The following is a 12,557-nucleotide window of genomic DNA, read 5'->3' on the forward strand; positions in this document are numbered from 1 at the left end:
TTTCTTCTTTAAAAATACAAATGTCCAAAAGCACATTAAAAAATGCACCACATCACTAATCATCAGGGAAATGCAAATCAAAACAACAATGAGATATCATCTCACACAGCAGAGACTGGCACACATCATAAAGAACAACTGTGCTTGGCATGGATGTGGGGAGAAAGGGACTCTTATTCACTGCTGATGGGAATGAAAACTGGTCCAGCCTTTTTGGAAAACATTATGGACATTCCTCAAAAACCTGGAAATTGAGTTCACATATGATCCAGAAATAACACTCCAGGGATATATCCTAAGAACACAAAATACAATACTAAAATGCCCTCTGCACTTCTATATTCATTGCAGCATAATTTAAAATAGCCAGAATCTGGAAACAACCCACATGCCCAATGACAGATGAGTGGCTAAAGAAACTGTGATACATCTACACAATAGAATACTATGCAGCTGTTAGGAAAAATAAAGTCACTTTTGCTTATACATGGATGGATTTTGCTTATACATGGATGGATATGGAGATTATTATGCTGAGTAGAAAGAGCCAGATAAAGAAGCTATACATAGAATAATCTCACTCATTTGTGGTATATAAGAAAAATAATAGATAGCATGGTACTAATACCCAGAGACAATGGAGATGAGGATCAAGAGGACCAGACCATAGTGGGAAGCTTGCCATGAAGAATGGTGAGTGCAATTAATGTAGTGAACAATCCACTGTGAAAATGACAGTTGGAATTGATCACCCTAGACAAGAACTGGATGCTGAAAGGGGATAAAGTGATATGCATGGCACCCCCTTATTAGCAAACCATAGTGTTAAAAAAAAAAAAGAGACAGTGGGACCAGAGCAGTGGTGCAAGCAGTAGGGCATTTGCCTTGCAAGTGGATAACCTAGGATGGACCACAGTTCAATCCCCTGGTGTCCCAAATGGTCCCCCAAGCCAGGAGCGATTTCTGAGCACATAGATCAGAGTAACCCCTGGGTATGGCCCAAAAAGCAGAGAGAGAGAGAGAGAGAGAGAGAGAGAGAGAGAGAGAGAGAGAGAGAGAGAGAGCGCTAAAGGTAGGCAGGCAGGAGGGTAGGTGTTGTGTATGTAAATATTTTAGGGGATTACTATGTTACTCACCCTAACCTGATTGGTGATTGTGCCCTACCCTAGGGTGTGACCTGGCATTCTGCCCCCACCCTAGGGTAGTACCTGATTCTGCTTCCACCATTGGTTGGTATCTGATCCCACCATTAGGTGGTACCTAATTCTGGGGGATAAAAACAAGGGTCTGTGGAAGGCGAGGGGCTTTTTGGCTGAAACTGAGGCTGAGTCTTTGGACCTCAGTCTTGTCCACCGAATAAAGCTAATATTTCCACAAGCCTGACTGTCTGCAAGCTGTTTACCCGTTGCACCTCAGAACCGTCGGCTAGACAGGGTGGCAGACGCGTGCTCCAAGCTGGAAGAGAAAGGCCTCATCCTCCATCCCTCCATCAGTCAACCTCTTCAGGGACTGACTTGCAACAGATAGGAACATTAGTGGTAGGAAATGTGTACTGGTGAAGGGTAGTGTATATTGTACGACTGAAAATCATAAACAATTTAGTAACCATGATGCTTAAGTAATTATATATAACATTTTTTAAATATATAATTAAATAAAAAGAATACCCAACCAATGGTTTTAGGAAGTGAAGTAATGTGTTCCATTGTTGTATGGAGGAGGTGGAAACACACAAACAAAACATCAAAAACATTGAAAAAAGTTTTTAAGAGATGGAAACACTTCATTATGCTAATGGAGAGAGAAAAGGCTATATATTGAGACAAATTCTGGAAGTAAAATTTGAGCTCATGGTATCTACCAAATTAATTTATATATAAAAAATTAAAAGCACAATTCTTGTAGGAGAGATAATATTAAATTTAAGGTTCTTGCTTTGCACAGAGTAGATATGAGTTTTATCTCAGGCACAACACAAACACCTACCACAGAGCCAGGAGTAAACTTGAGTATTATCCAGTGACCCAAAAGGGTTTATTCTCCCTTCCAGAATAAAGAAGATTTATGTTAATATCCAAATATCCAAACTTTGAAATCTTAAATGTACTTTTTTGGTGTGGAATAATTTTGTGTCTTTAAAAGCTATCATGAGAATTGGTTAAAGTAATGACACTAACACTAAGATGGTAAATTTAAAAAAAGGGGGAATAGAAAAAGAAAGCAATCCTTTTATTTCAAAGTAGGAAGTCAGGCCTAAACAGAAAAGTGGAGTATTAATGCTTGGCTGTAGTCCAGTCTCACTAGCTTTACTAGAAGGATGGGCCCAGTTCTCTTGGTTTCCTGTTTGCTTCTTTGATATAATAAGGAAACACCCAATTTTTTTTTTTACTACAGAATGGCATAAAATGAAGTCACTGTAAATGTATACATTTATTTTAGTGAAATAAGTCAGACAGAAAAATACTAATGATATCACGTAAGTGAAATCTAAAAACTCAAAATCATAGAATATGGAACTACTACAATAACCACCTTCTAATCTTATTGCAGCGTCAAGTCTCACCTATAGAAATTTGAAGAAGTCTTTGAGTCTGGACTCCTAGATGTAGTTTAGTTTACCAGAGCACCTAAAAAAACTATCTGCTACTGAATATTTACTAGTGACAGGATGTGTGTACACATATCTTTATGTAAAAATTGCTTATATAATTTAGTTACTGTTATTAAAATCATTATACATAATTTTAAAGAGTAAAAACAAAATGAAAAAGTACTATCCTTAAAGAAATCTTGCTAATTTAATAATTTTATATCCAAAATTACAAATGAAACACTTTCAGTTATTTTTTATTTTTCTATTCCTGTAAATACTAATTTACTTTCTTATAAGGACCTTGAAAACTTAGCCTCAACTCCATTTATTTCTCTCACTTTCCCAATAAGACATAAGATAATGTTATTTGCTACTGAGTCTAGGAGTACTATAATTATTTTATTTATTTATTTTGTTTGTTTGTTTTTGGGTCACACCCAGCAGCACTCAGCGGTTCCTTGGTTCCTCCCAGCTCTATGCTCAGAAATCGCTCCTGGCAGGCTCAGGGGACCATATGGGATGCTGGGATTCAAACCACCATCCTTCTGCATGCAAGGCAAACACCCTACCTCCATGCTATCTCTCCGGCCCCTATAATTATTTTTCTTGTGCAACTTTTGTCCTCCTGGAAGTTCATAAAGGCCTTGCTTTAGTGTTTGATGTTTATATATTTGCTATTCCCAAACTATCACCACTATTATAACAGACATCTATTTTCATATGGCCAAAGGCAGTAAGAAATCAGTTAATTTTACTTTTCTTTTGGAGGGCAGGCATCTGTTCCATGGAGCTGTCCATTGTCCACTATAATTAAGGTTAAGCGCTTTAGTTTTTTATCTTTTGAAAATTCTTTTAGTTTGTTTTTTTTGGGGGGGGGGGATCTTGTAGGAGAATTGGAGAGTAGTTGGGATGCTCAAGGATAGTTCCTGGAAATGCTCAGGGAACACTCCTAGTAAAGATCTGGAATCACATGTAGTTCCATAACATGTACAAGGCAAGCACTATGTTTTTTACTTTAACTTTTTCCCATTTTAAAATTTTTTTATTTGGGGGGAGGTTTGGGTCACACCTGGTGGTGCTCAAGGGTCACTTCGGCTCTGCACTCAGAAGTCGCTTCAGGCAGGCATGGGAGACTATATGGGATGCTGGGATTCGAACCACCGTCTGTTCAAATCAGCTGCATGCAAGGCAAATGCCCTATCCCTCCAGCCCCAACTTTTTTCCCTTTTTATAGTTTAAGAAACATGGTAAAAAATGTTAAAATTTATGGTGGACAAAGTTACTGCACTTTTCCCACCACCAAAATGCTTTAAGACCTTCCACCACTGTCCATTTTGGTTAGTTTTTTGTACTTGGAGTGCTGTTATAGCAGTTTTTTATACTTGTAGTTTATTCTCACCACCAGAGTTTCCCTGTTACTTAAGATAAAGACAGAAAGGGAAAAAAATGTCTAAATTTTTTATCTTTTATCTTAAAATCTCTTGTTTACTTTGGTATAGAATAGTTCATTTAACAATCATTTTATCTTAGGGTCGGAGTGATAGTGGAGATGTTTGCCTTGCATGCAGACAGCCTGGGTTTGATTCGTAGCATCCCATATGGTTTCCCCAACCTGCCAGGACTAATTTCTGAATACAGAGTAAGGAGAAACCCTTGAGCACTGTTGGGTGTGGCCCCAATAAAAAAATAACATTTTAATATTTTGAAAGAGTTCAATGTCTTGTAGACTTCAGAGTTGAGTTATATCTTCCAGTTATGTTAGAATGTTCTGGTGCTCAACCAGCTCCAACATACATTTTTCAATAAATCTATTTTGGGTGAGGAGTTTTTCTGGTAGTTTTGTATATTTATTTGGCCTAGAGATGCTCAGCAATTACTCCTAAAGCTGTTCAAGTATGGGATGCCAGCATCAAACTCGGGTTGGCTGCATGCAAAGTAAGTGCCCTACCCACCATACATCTCTCTAGTCCCCTAATTTATCTTTTTTCTTAATTTTGGTTTTTGGGTCACACCCAGCAGTGCTCAGGGATTACTCCTGGCTCTATGCTCAGAAATCACTCCTGGCAGGCTTGGGGGACCATATGGAATGCCGAGATTCGAACCACTGTCCTTCTGCATGGAAGGCAAATTCCCTATGTCCATGCTATCTCTCTGGCCCTCTATTTTTTTTTAACTTTTTTTTGGGGGGGTGGTCACATCTGGCGACACTCAAGGGTTACTCCCGCTCTGTGCTCAGAAATCGCCCCTGGGAGGCTCAGGAATCGAACTACCTTTAGTCCTGGGTTGGCCAAGTGAAAGGCAAATGCCCTACAGCTGTGCTATCTCTCTGACCTTCCAATCAATCTATTTTAAATCCTTATTCCTCACCAAAGTTGTCTCTGTTTTTGGTAGTCAAATTCTGAGCTTTTTACCATATTTTCTGGAGCAAATTAGTTTCTTTTTTTGACATTTCGTTCCTCAAGAACTTAATAGCACATGGGGCCGGGCAGTGGCGCTAAAGGTAAGATGCCTGCCTTACCTGCGCTAGCCTAGGACGGACCGCGGTTCGATCCCCCGGCATCCCATATGGTCCCCCAAGCCAGGAGCGACTTCTGAGCGCATAGCCAGGAGTAACCCCTGAGTGTCACTGGGTGTGGCCCAAAAACCAAAAAAAAAAAAAAAAAAACTTAATAGCACTTAAAGTTTCAGCTGTCTAGCTTGAATACTATTTTTTTTTTCCTCGGGTAACAATAAAAATACTAAAAGGGTATGAACACTGCCTAGATGGACTGGTGAGCACCAATGAAATAGCTGTTCTATATATTTTTCCAAAAATTCTAACGTGACTAGAAGATAACTCAAAGGGTTGAGGCATATGATTTGTATACAGGAATCTTGAGTTTGATTTCCCAAATTATGTTGGATGTGATCTCTCTCTCTCTCTCTCTCTCTCTCTCTCTCTCTCTCTCTCTCTCTCTCTCTCTCTCTCTCTCTCTCTCACACACACACACACACACACACAGTCTAAATTCTGCTTACTTTTTTTTTTTTTTTTTTTTGGTTTTTGGGCCACACCTGGCTGTGCTCAGGGGTTACTCCTGGCTATCTGCTCAGAAATAGCTCCTGGCAGGAATGGGGGACCATATGGGACTTCATGATTCGAACCAACCACCTTAGGTCCCAGATCGGCTGCTTGCAAGGCAAACACTGCTGTGCTATCTCTCTGGACCCTGCTTACGTTTCTTGTTAGCTGTTATTTCCTTTCTTATTTTCTTTGTCACTAGGTTGGCATCCCCACCCCAATTTTTTATATTCTTCTTTAGCATTTTGGCATGATTTCACCATCAGCAGAAACAAATACAAGTGTTTAAAAGTTATGTTTAGCAAAACAAAAATAAATAAGTATCATGCTCTATTTTGTTTCTGTACTTCGTTCTAATATCACTCTTATGTGAAAAGTATTATTCACTCTAAATAAGTGAGTTTCAAATTTGCTTACAATTATTTCTCAGGGTTAGTATGGAACAAAGTTCAAATTAGTTGATTTGGTTCCAAATTTCATGCCATTGATTTCCAGAGAGCAAGTATCTCTCAAAACCCTTGGTGGGGGGGAGGTTAAAAAAAATCACGTGGTTTCTGTAACTGTGTTTTGGCTTTTTGTTTTCCTCAACAGGGTTGGTATGTGTATTTTAACAGTAGGTCTGTGATCCACTGGCATAAGAAGCACTTAGGAGTTTTACATCTGACTTCCAGTATTCCACCAAAGATGTACTGAGTTTCCAGGCTAGAGGTTGGGATTTGCATTTTAAATTAGTTCCCCAGATTATGATGATTTCCAGACATTTTAAGAAACCTCCAAAGCAGTTACACCCACCTTTCCTTTCCAGCCAGAATCCTTTTCCTTGACACGTGAGTTGTTTTGATCTTGGTTGAGTCCTAGCTGATCTCCAGAAACATTAGAGAAGACACCTTAGATCAGGGGTCTCAAACTCGCTGCCCACGGGCCGTTTGCGGCCCTCCATACAACATTTTGTGGCCCGTGGCCGGCCTTCAAATATCGCAGTATTCACGATTATTCGCTTACTGAATAATCACAGTAAAAAATTGCATTAGTAAGAAAAAATCGCAATAAACATTCGCATACCCCGAACAGTTCCTTATGGGAATGTTTAATGCGATTTTTTATTGTGAATATTCGGTAAGCAAAATTCCTTATGTGGCCCTGCCTCACCCTGACTTTGCCTCCTGTGGCCCCCAAGGAAATTGAGTTTGAGACTCCTGCCTTAGATTATTAAAGGCCAATACTAAAAAGTTAACATACTGGAGCTCTGTTCTGACCTCAATATCACGTGGTTCCTCAGTACTATGAGAATGACCTTCAAGCTCTGCTATGTCCTCAACTCTCCCAGGAAAGAAAGAAAGAAACAAAGAGAGAGAGAGAGAGAGAAAGAAAGAAAGAAAGAAAGAAAGAAAGAAAGAAAGAAAGAAAGAAAGAAAGAAAGAAAGAAAGAAAGAAAGAAAGAAAGAAAGAAAGAAAGAAAGAAAGAAAGAAAGAAAGAAAGAAAGAAAGAAAGAAAGAAAGAAAGAAAGAAAGAAAGAAAGAAAGAAAGAAAGAAAGAAAGAAAGAAAGAAAGAAAGAAAGAAAGAAAGAAAGAAAGAAAGAAAGAAAGAAAGAAAGAAAGAAAGAAAGAAAGAAAGAAAGAAAGAAAGAAAGAAAGAAAGAAAGAAAGAAAGAAAGAAAGAAAGAAAGAAAGAAAGAAAGAAAGAAAGAAAGAAGAAAGAAAGAAAGAAAGAAAGAGAAAGAAAGAAAGAAAGAAAGAAAGAAAGAAAGAAGAAGGAAGAAAGAGAGAGAAAGAAAGAAAGAAAGAAAGAAAGAAAGAAAGAAAGAAAGAAAGAAAGAAAGAAAGAAAGAAAGAAAGAAAGAAAGAAAGAAAGAAAGAAAGAAAGAAAGAAAGAAAGAAAGAGAGAGAGAGAAAGAGAGAAAGAGAGAGAAAGAAAGAGAGAAAGAGAGAGAAAGAAAGAGAGAAAGAAAGAGAGAAAGAAAGAAAGAAAGAAAGAAAGAAAGAAAGAAAGAAAGAAAGAAAGAAAGAAAGAAGAAAGAAAGAAAGAAAGAAAGAAAGAGAGAGAGAGAAAGAAAGAAGAAAGAAAGAAAGAAAGAAAGAAAGAAAGAAAGAAGAGAGAGAGAGAGAGAAAGAAAGAAAGAAAGAAAGAAAGAAAGAAAGAAAGAAAGAAAGAAAGAAAGAAAGAAAGAAAGAAAGAAAGAAAGAAAGAAAGAAAGAAAGAAAGAAAGAAAGAAAGAAAGAAAGAAAGAAAGAAAGAAAGAAAGAAAGAAAGAAAGAAAGAAAGAAAGAAAGAAAGAAAGAAAGAAAGAAAGAAAGAGAGAGAGAGAGAGAGAGAGAGAAAGAAAGAAAGAAAGAAAGAAAGAAAGAAAGAAAGAAAGAAAGAAAGAAAGAAAGAAAGAAAGAAAGAAAGAAAGAAAGAAAGAAAGAAAAGAGAGAGAGAAAGAGAGAGAGAGAGAAAGAAAGAAAGAAAGAAAGAAAGAAAGAAAGAAAGAAAGAAAGAAAGAAAGAAGAGAGAAAGAAAGAAAGAAAGAAAGAAAGAAAGAAAGAAAGAAAGAAAGAAAGAAAGAAAGAAAGAAAGAAAGAAAGAAAGAAAGAAAGAAAGAAAGAAAGAAGAGAAAGAGAGAAAGAGAGAAAGAGAGAAAGAGAGAAGAGAGAAAGAAGAGAGAGAGAAAGAAAGAGAGAGAGAAAGAAAGAGAGAGAAAGAAAGAGAAAGAGAAAGAAAGAGAGAGAAAGAAAGAAAGAAAGAAAGAAAGAAAGAAAGAAAGAAAGAAAGAAAGAAAGAAAGAAAGAAAGAAAGAAAGAAAGAAAGAAAGAAAGAAAGAAAGAAAGAAAGAAAGAAAGAAAGAAAGAGAGAAAGAGAGAAAGAGAGAAAGAAAGAAAGAGAGAAAGAAGGAAAGAAAGAAAGAAAGAAAGAAAGAAAGAAAGAAAGAAAGAAAGAAAGAAAGAAAGAAAGAAAGAAAGAAAGAAAGAAAGAAAGAAAGAAAGAAAGAAAGAAAGAAAGAAAGAAAGAAAGAAAGAAAGAGAGAAAGAAAGAGAAAGAAAGAGAGAGAGAAAGAGAAAGAAAGAGAGAGAAAGAAAGAAAGAAAGAAAGAAAGAAAGAAAGAAAGAAAGAAAGAAAGAAAGAAAGAAAGAAAGAAAGAAGAAAGAGAGAAAGAGAGAAAGAGAGAAAGAGAGAAAGAGAGAAAGAAAGAAAGAAAGAAAGAAAGAAAGAAAGAAAGAAAGAAAGAAAGAAAGAAAGAAAGAAAGAAAGAAAGAAAGAAAGAAAGAAAGAAAGAAAGAAAGAAAGAAAGAAAGAGAGAGAGAAAGAGAAAGAAAGAGAGAGAGAAAGAGAAAGAAAGAAGAAGAGAAAGAAAGAAAGAAAGAAAGAAAGAAAGAAAGAAAGAAAGAAAGAAAGAAAGAAAGAAAGAAAGAAAGAAAGAAAGAAAGAAAGAAAGAAAGAGAAAGAGAGAGAGAAAGAAAGAAAGAGAGAGAGAGAAAGAAAGAAAGAAAGAAAGAAAGAAAGAAAGAAAGAAAGAAAGAAAGAAAGAAAGAAAGAAAGAAAGAAAGAAAGAAAGAAAGAGAGAGAAAGAGAGAGAGAAAGAAAGAAAGAAAGAAAGAAAGAAAGAAAGAGAAATATCCAGAGTCCCTGTTCCCAGTATTGGTATATAACAATTCTACCCTGAGTGAACATCTAAATATGATATGACACGCAGCATATTTTTAAAAGCCAGACTGTGATTTAAAGTGCTGCAAATAATAAGAGAACTAGAAAGCAAATTCAAGGAATAAAGTCATTGCTTATGCCTATCTTGGTGACCTAGACCACCAAGAAAAGCCTGAAGTCTGAGCCGGGAGAAGCTGGCTATAGCCTCAGTGAATGAGCCTGATCCTGATCCTCACTACAGTGTTAGTCCTTAAATCCTCCCAGGAGGATTAAATATGTGGAAATATCCAGAAGCATCCTTAGCCAGTGCAGAAGCCACAGGAGCCAGGGTTCAATCCCCAATCCACATGGTCCCCCTCTAAGAAAACCCATGACCCTCCATAGACTCCACTACCAGGGACACCCCATACCCTCAGCACCCCTACCCCATGGTGTGGTCCAAAGAGCTCAAACCCAAAGCAAAGACAAATAAATGGGAATCTCGAAAGGAACTTGCCCGGGGATTTTTACCTGGACACCCTCATATTTTCTCAACAGAAGCCGACAGAGACATAAAGCTTCCTGTTTGAATCTGACAGATCAGACTTTTATTTCACAGCGCTAATAACAGCTCGTTCCTTTTCTAACGGGGCAGCCATGAAAAAGGAAGTGATTTTTCTCTTGGGAGGCCTGCTCATCTGGGCACGCGGGCTCCCGCAGGCTCCGAAGACCCTTCCTGCCAGTCCCGTACCTGGCTCCGCAGGCGAGAGATGAGGGCTGTGAGGTCCACGTTCTTCTTCTCATAGTCTTGCAGCTGGTTCTGACACTCGGCCAGCTTGGCCTCAGCGAACTTGAGGATGTCAGGCGGTTGCTGCAGTTCGGCCAGCTGGGCTTGGAACTGCTTGCGAGCCGTCTCGATCTCCTTGCTCATCTCGTCCTTGAGACTCTTGTTCTCCTTGTCACAGCGCTCCAGCTGGGCACTCATTTCATCCGCCTCCATTCGGGCCCGGGACATCTGACACTTGTAGTTGTCGATCATGCCCTGGTAGTTTTTGATGGAGGCTTTGAGCTGCATCACCTCCACGTGGACCTCGTTGAGCCTGTTCTCCTTGGGGACGATGCTGGCCTTGAGCCGCTGGTTCTCTTGCATGAAGACATTGTACTCGGATGTCTGCCGGTGCAGTCTCTCCACCAGGCTGTCCCGCTCCTCCCGCATCTTCTCCTCCAGGGACTTCTGCTGGTTGACCAGATCCGCCACGCGGTCATTGAGGACGATGATCTCCAGCTCCAGGTCTCCCTTGTCCTTCACCACTTGGTTGTAGCGGGTCCGCCAGGACTCCAGGGTGGTCAAAGCTTCTGCGACATAAAGATCTTTATCGGCCAGTTGCACGTGCAGTTGCTCCGCATACTCCTCGCTCTTCTCTGCCCGCTCCTTCTGCGCCAGGATGACCTTCTTCAAGATCTCCTTGTCCCGGTCTGCCTTCTTCTTCTCTTCCTTGAGCTGTTCCATCATGGCCTCGACTTCAGCCCGGTGCTGCTGCCCGCTGCGCTCCAGGTTCTTGATCTGCATGGTCAGGCGGCTGTTCTCAGCCTCTCGGTTGCGCAGCTGGGCCTGCAATTGCCCGCGCATGGACTCGGTGGACTTGTTGAGCTCCGAGGCCGACTTGGCCTGGGCCTTCTCGGCCTGGATCTCCTGCTGGAGCTCTTCCACCTCCTTGTCCTTACTTTCCAGCGCTAGCAGCAGTTGGGTCTTCTCCGAGTCCACCTCTTCGAGCCGTTTCAACAGTGCTCCGTGATCCATCAGCCGTCCAGAGTTTTCCTTGCCGTGCTGTTCCTTCAGCAGTTCTCGGAGGGTGCGGTTGGTCTCCTCGAAGGCGCACAGCTTCTGGAGGAGAAGCTCCTTCTGCCTCTTGAGGGCGTTGATGTCGGTGCAGGTCATGTGTTTCTCCGTCTTGAGCTTCCCGATGGTGTCCTTCAGAGCCATCACTTGCTGGGCGGCAGCCGCACCGTCCATCTCCGCCTCCACCAGCTTGGAGACGAGGCATTCCTTCTCCTGCTGCAGATGTTTCTTCTGCAGCAGGGTGATGTCCTTCTCCTCCTTCATGCACTCCATGTTGTGCCGCAGCAGGGTGTTTTCGTGCTCCGTCTCGGCCAGTTCGTGGGCCACCTCCTCCAGCTCTTCCTTGCGCTCCTCCAGGAACCTCTTAGCCATCTGGCACTCGTCTTTTTGCATCTTGATCTCGGTCTTGAGACAGCCAACCGCGTTCATCAGACTGTCGCTCTTCTGCTCATAACGGTTCATCTTACAGTGACCCCAGTCGTCGTCTTCGGTGGAGAGGTCGCTCAACCGCATCACTGAGAGCAGTTTTTCCGAAGATGATGGCGTGACCCCTAGGCAGTGCGGCGGGCTGTTGGCCTTCACCCGGACTTGCCGCCGCACGTTCACGGTTTCCCCTTTCATTCCGCGCTTTTGAGATTTCTCTCCCCTTTTGAGCTTGCTTTTCTTCCCTTTCTGCTTCTGGGAGAGTCTGTTGTCATGATTGGGAGATTTTGACGTCACAGACACACTAAATACGCCGTAAGGCGTCCTCAAGACCTTCCTCTGCATGAGACTTGTGACTCCGTTCTTTCCACGCGAAGGAAACCGACTCAGCTGAGGTTTTCGTTGGGCAGCCATCTTCGCCCCTCTGGGTCCCTCGGCCAGGCCCCTCGGCCTCCCGCCGTCCTCCGTGTCGTGTCCCTGCGGGGAAGGAACTCTGCTTACAAAGTTCATGCATGTTCAAGGCCTTCGACCATGCCCACCCTAGCCTGCCCTAGCTCCCACCAGTGACCCACCAGGCTCTCTCTTAACAACTCTAGCTTTCAGACACGATCCTTTAACGTCCAAATAACACCCAGAAATTCAGAGGTGCCCTTATCTCAGACGAACGTTGGCCGTTTATTTCATTTTCACCTCCTCCGATCCTTTCCAAATCAACGTTGTGGATGGATGGTCTGTGCAGATCAGTCAATCGGCACATTAATTTCAGGGCCTAGTTTATTTCAGCTGGCTCTAAGTTTCTCCCCGTGGCTCTGGCTTCATCTTCTGCCTTTGATCGATCTGCCTTCAACCAATTTCCTTATAAATGCTGCTGCTTGCCTGGAGTCCTGTCAGTGCCAAACTCAATCCTCCTATAGGGTTGTTGCTCTTTTTTCTTACCAGATGGATTTTTAAATCCTTTTCAAATACTTTCCACCTTTGCCAAAGCCTTTATCATTTCTCCATAAAGTAACAAACAGCTGTTAGTTTTTATACCTTTTT

The 12,557-nt window shown here is 41.0% G+C and overlaps 1 protein-coding gene across 1 annotated transcript; it reads right to left on the minus strand.

The window, feature by feature from the left end:
- Window positions 1–9,950: 9,950 nt before the first annotated feature.
- LOC126016213 (outer dense fiber protein 2-like) lies at window positions 9,951–11,933 on the minus strand. Its single transcript, XM_049778779.1, has 2 exons — window positions 11,812–11,933; window positions 9,951–11,742 (listed from the first exon to the last, which is right to left on the minus strand). The coding sequence occupies exons 1-2, from the start codon at window positions 11,931–11,933 to the stop codon at window positions 9,951–9,953; spliced, it is 1,914 nt and encodes a 637-aa protein (XP_049634736.1).
- Between the last annotated feature and the right edge of the window lie 624 nt (window positions 11,934–12,557).

The sequence above is a fragment of the Suncus etruscus genome, chromosome 8 (assembly GCF_024139225.1).
Source record: "Suncus etruscus isolate mSunEtr1 chromosome 8, mSunEtr1.pri.cur, whole genome shotgun sequence".
NCBI lineage: Eukaryota > Metazoa > Chordata > Mammalia > Eulipotyphla > Soricidae > Suncus > Suncus etruscus.

Excerpts from the sequence above, each read along its gene's own strand:
- LOC126016213 (XM_049778779.1), bottom strand. The coding sequence starts at position 11,933 with ATGGCTGCCCAACGAAAACCTCAGCTGAGTCGGTTTCCTTCGCGTGGA. Across the intron at positions 11,743-11,811 it reads GTATTTAGTGTGTCTGTGAC|GGGAGAGAAATCTCAAAAGC; the intron begins GTCAAAATCTCC and ends CAAGCTCAAAAG.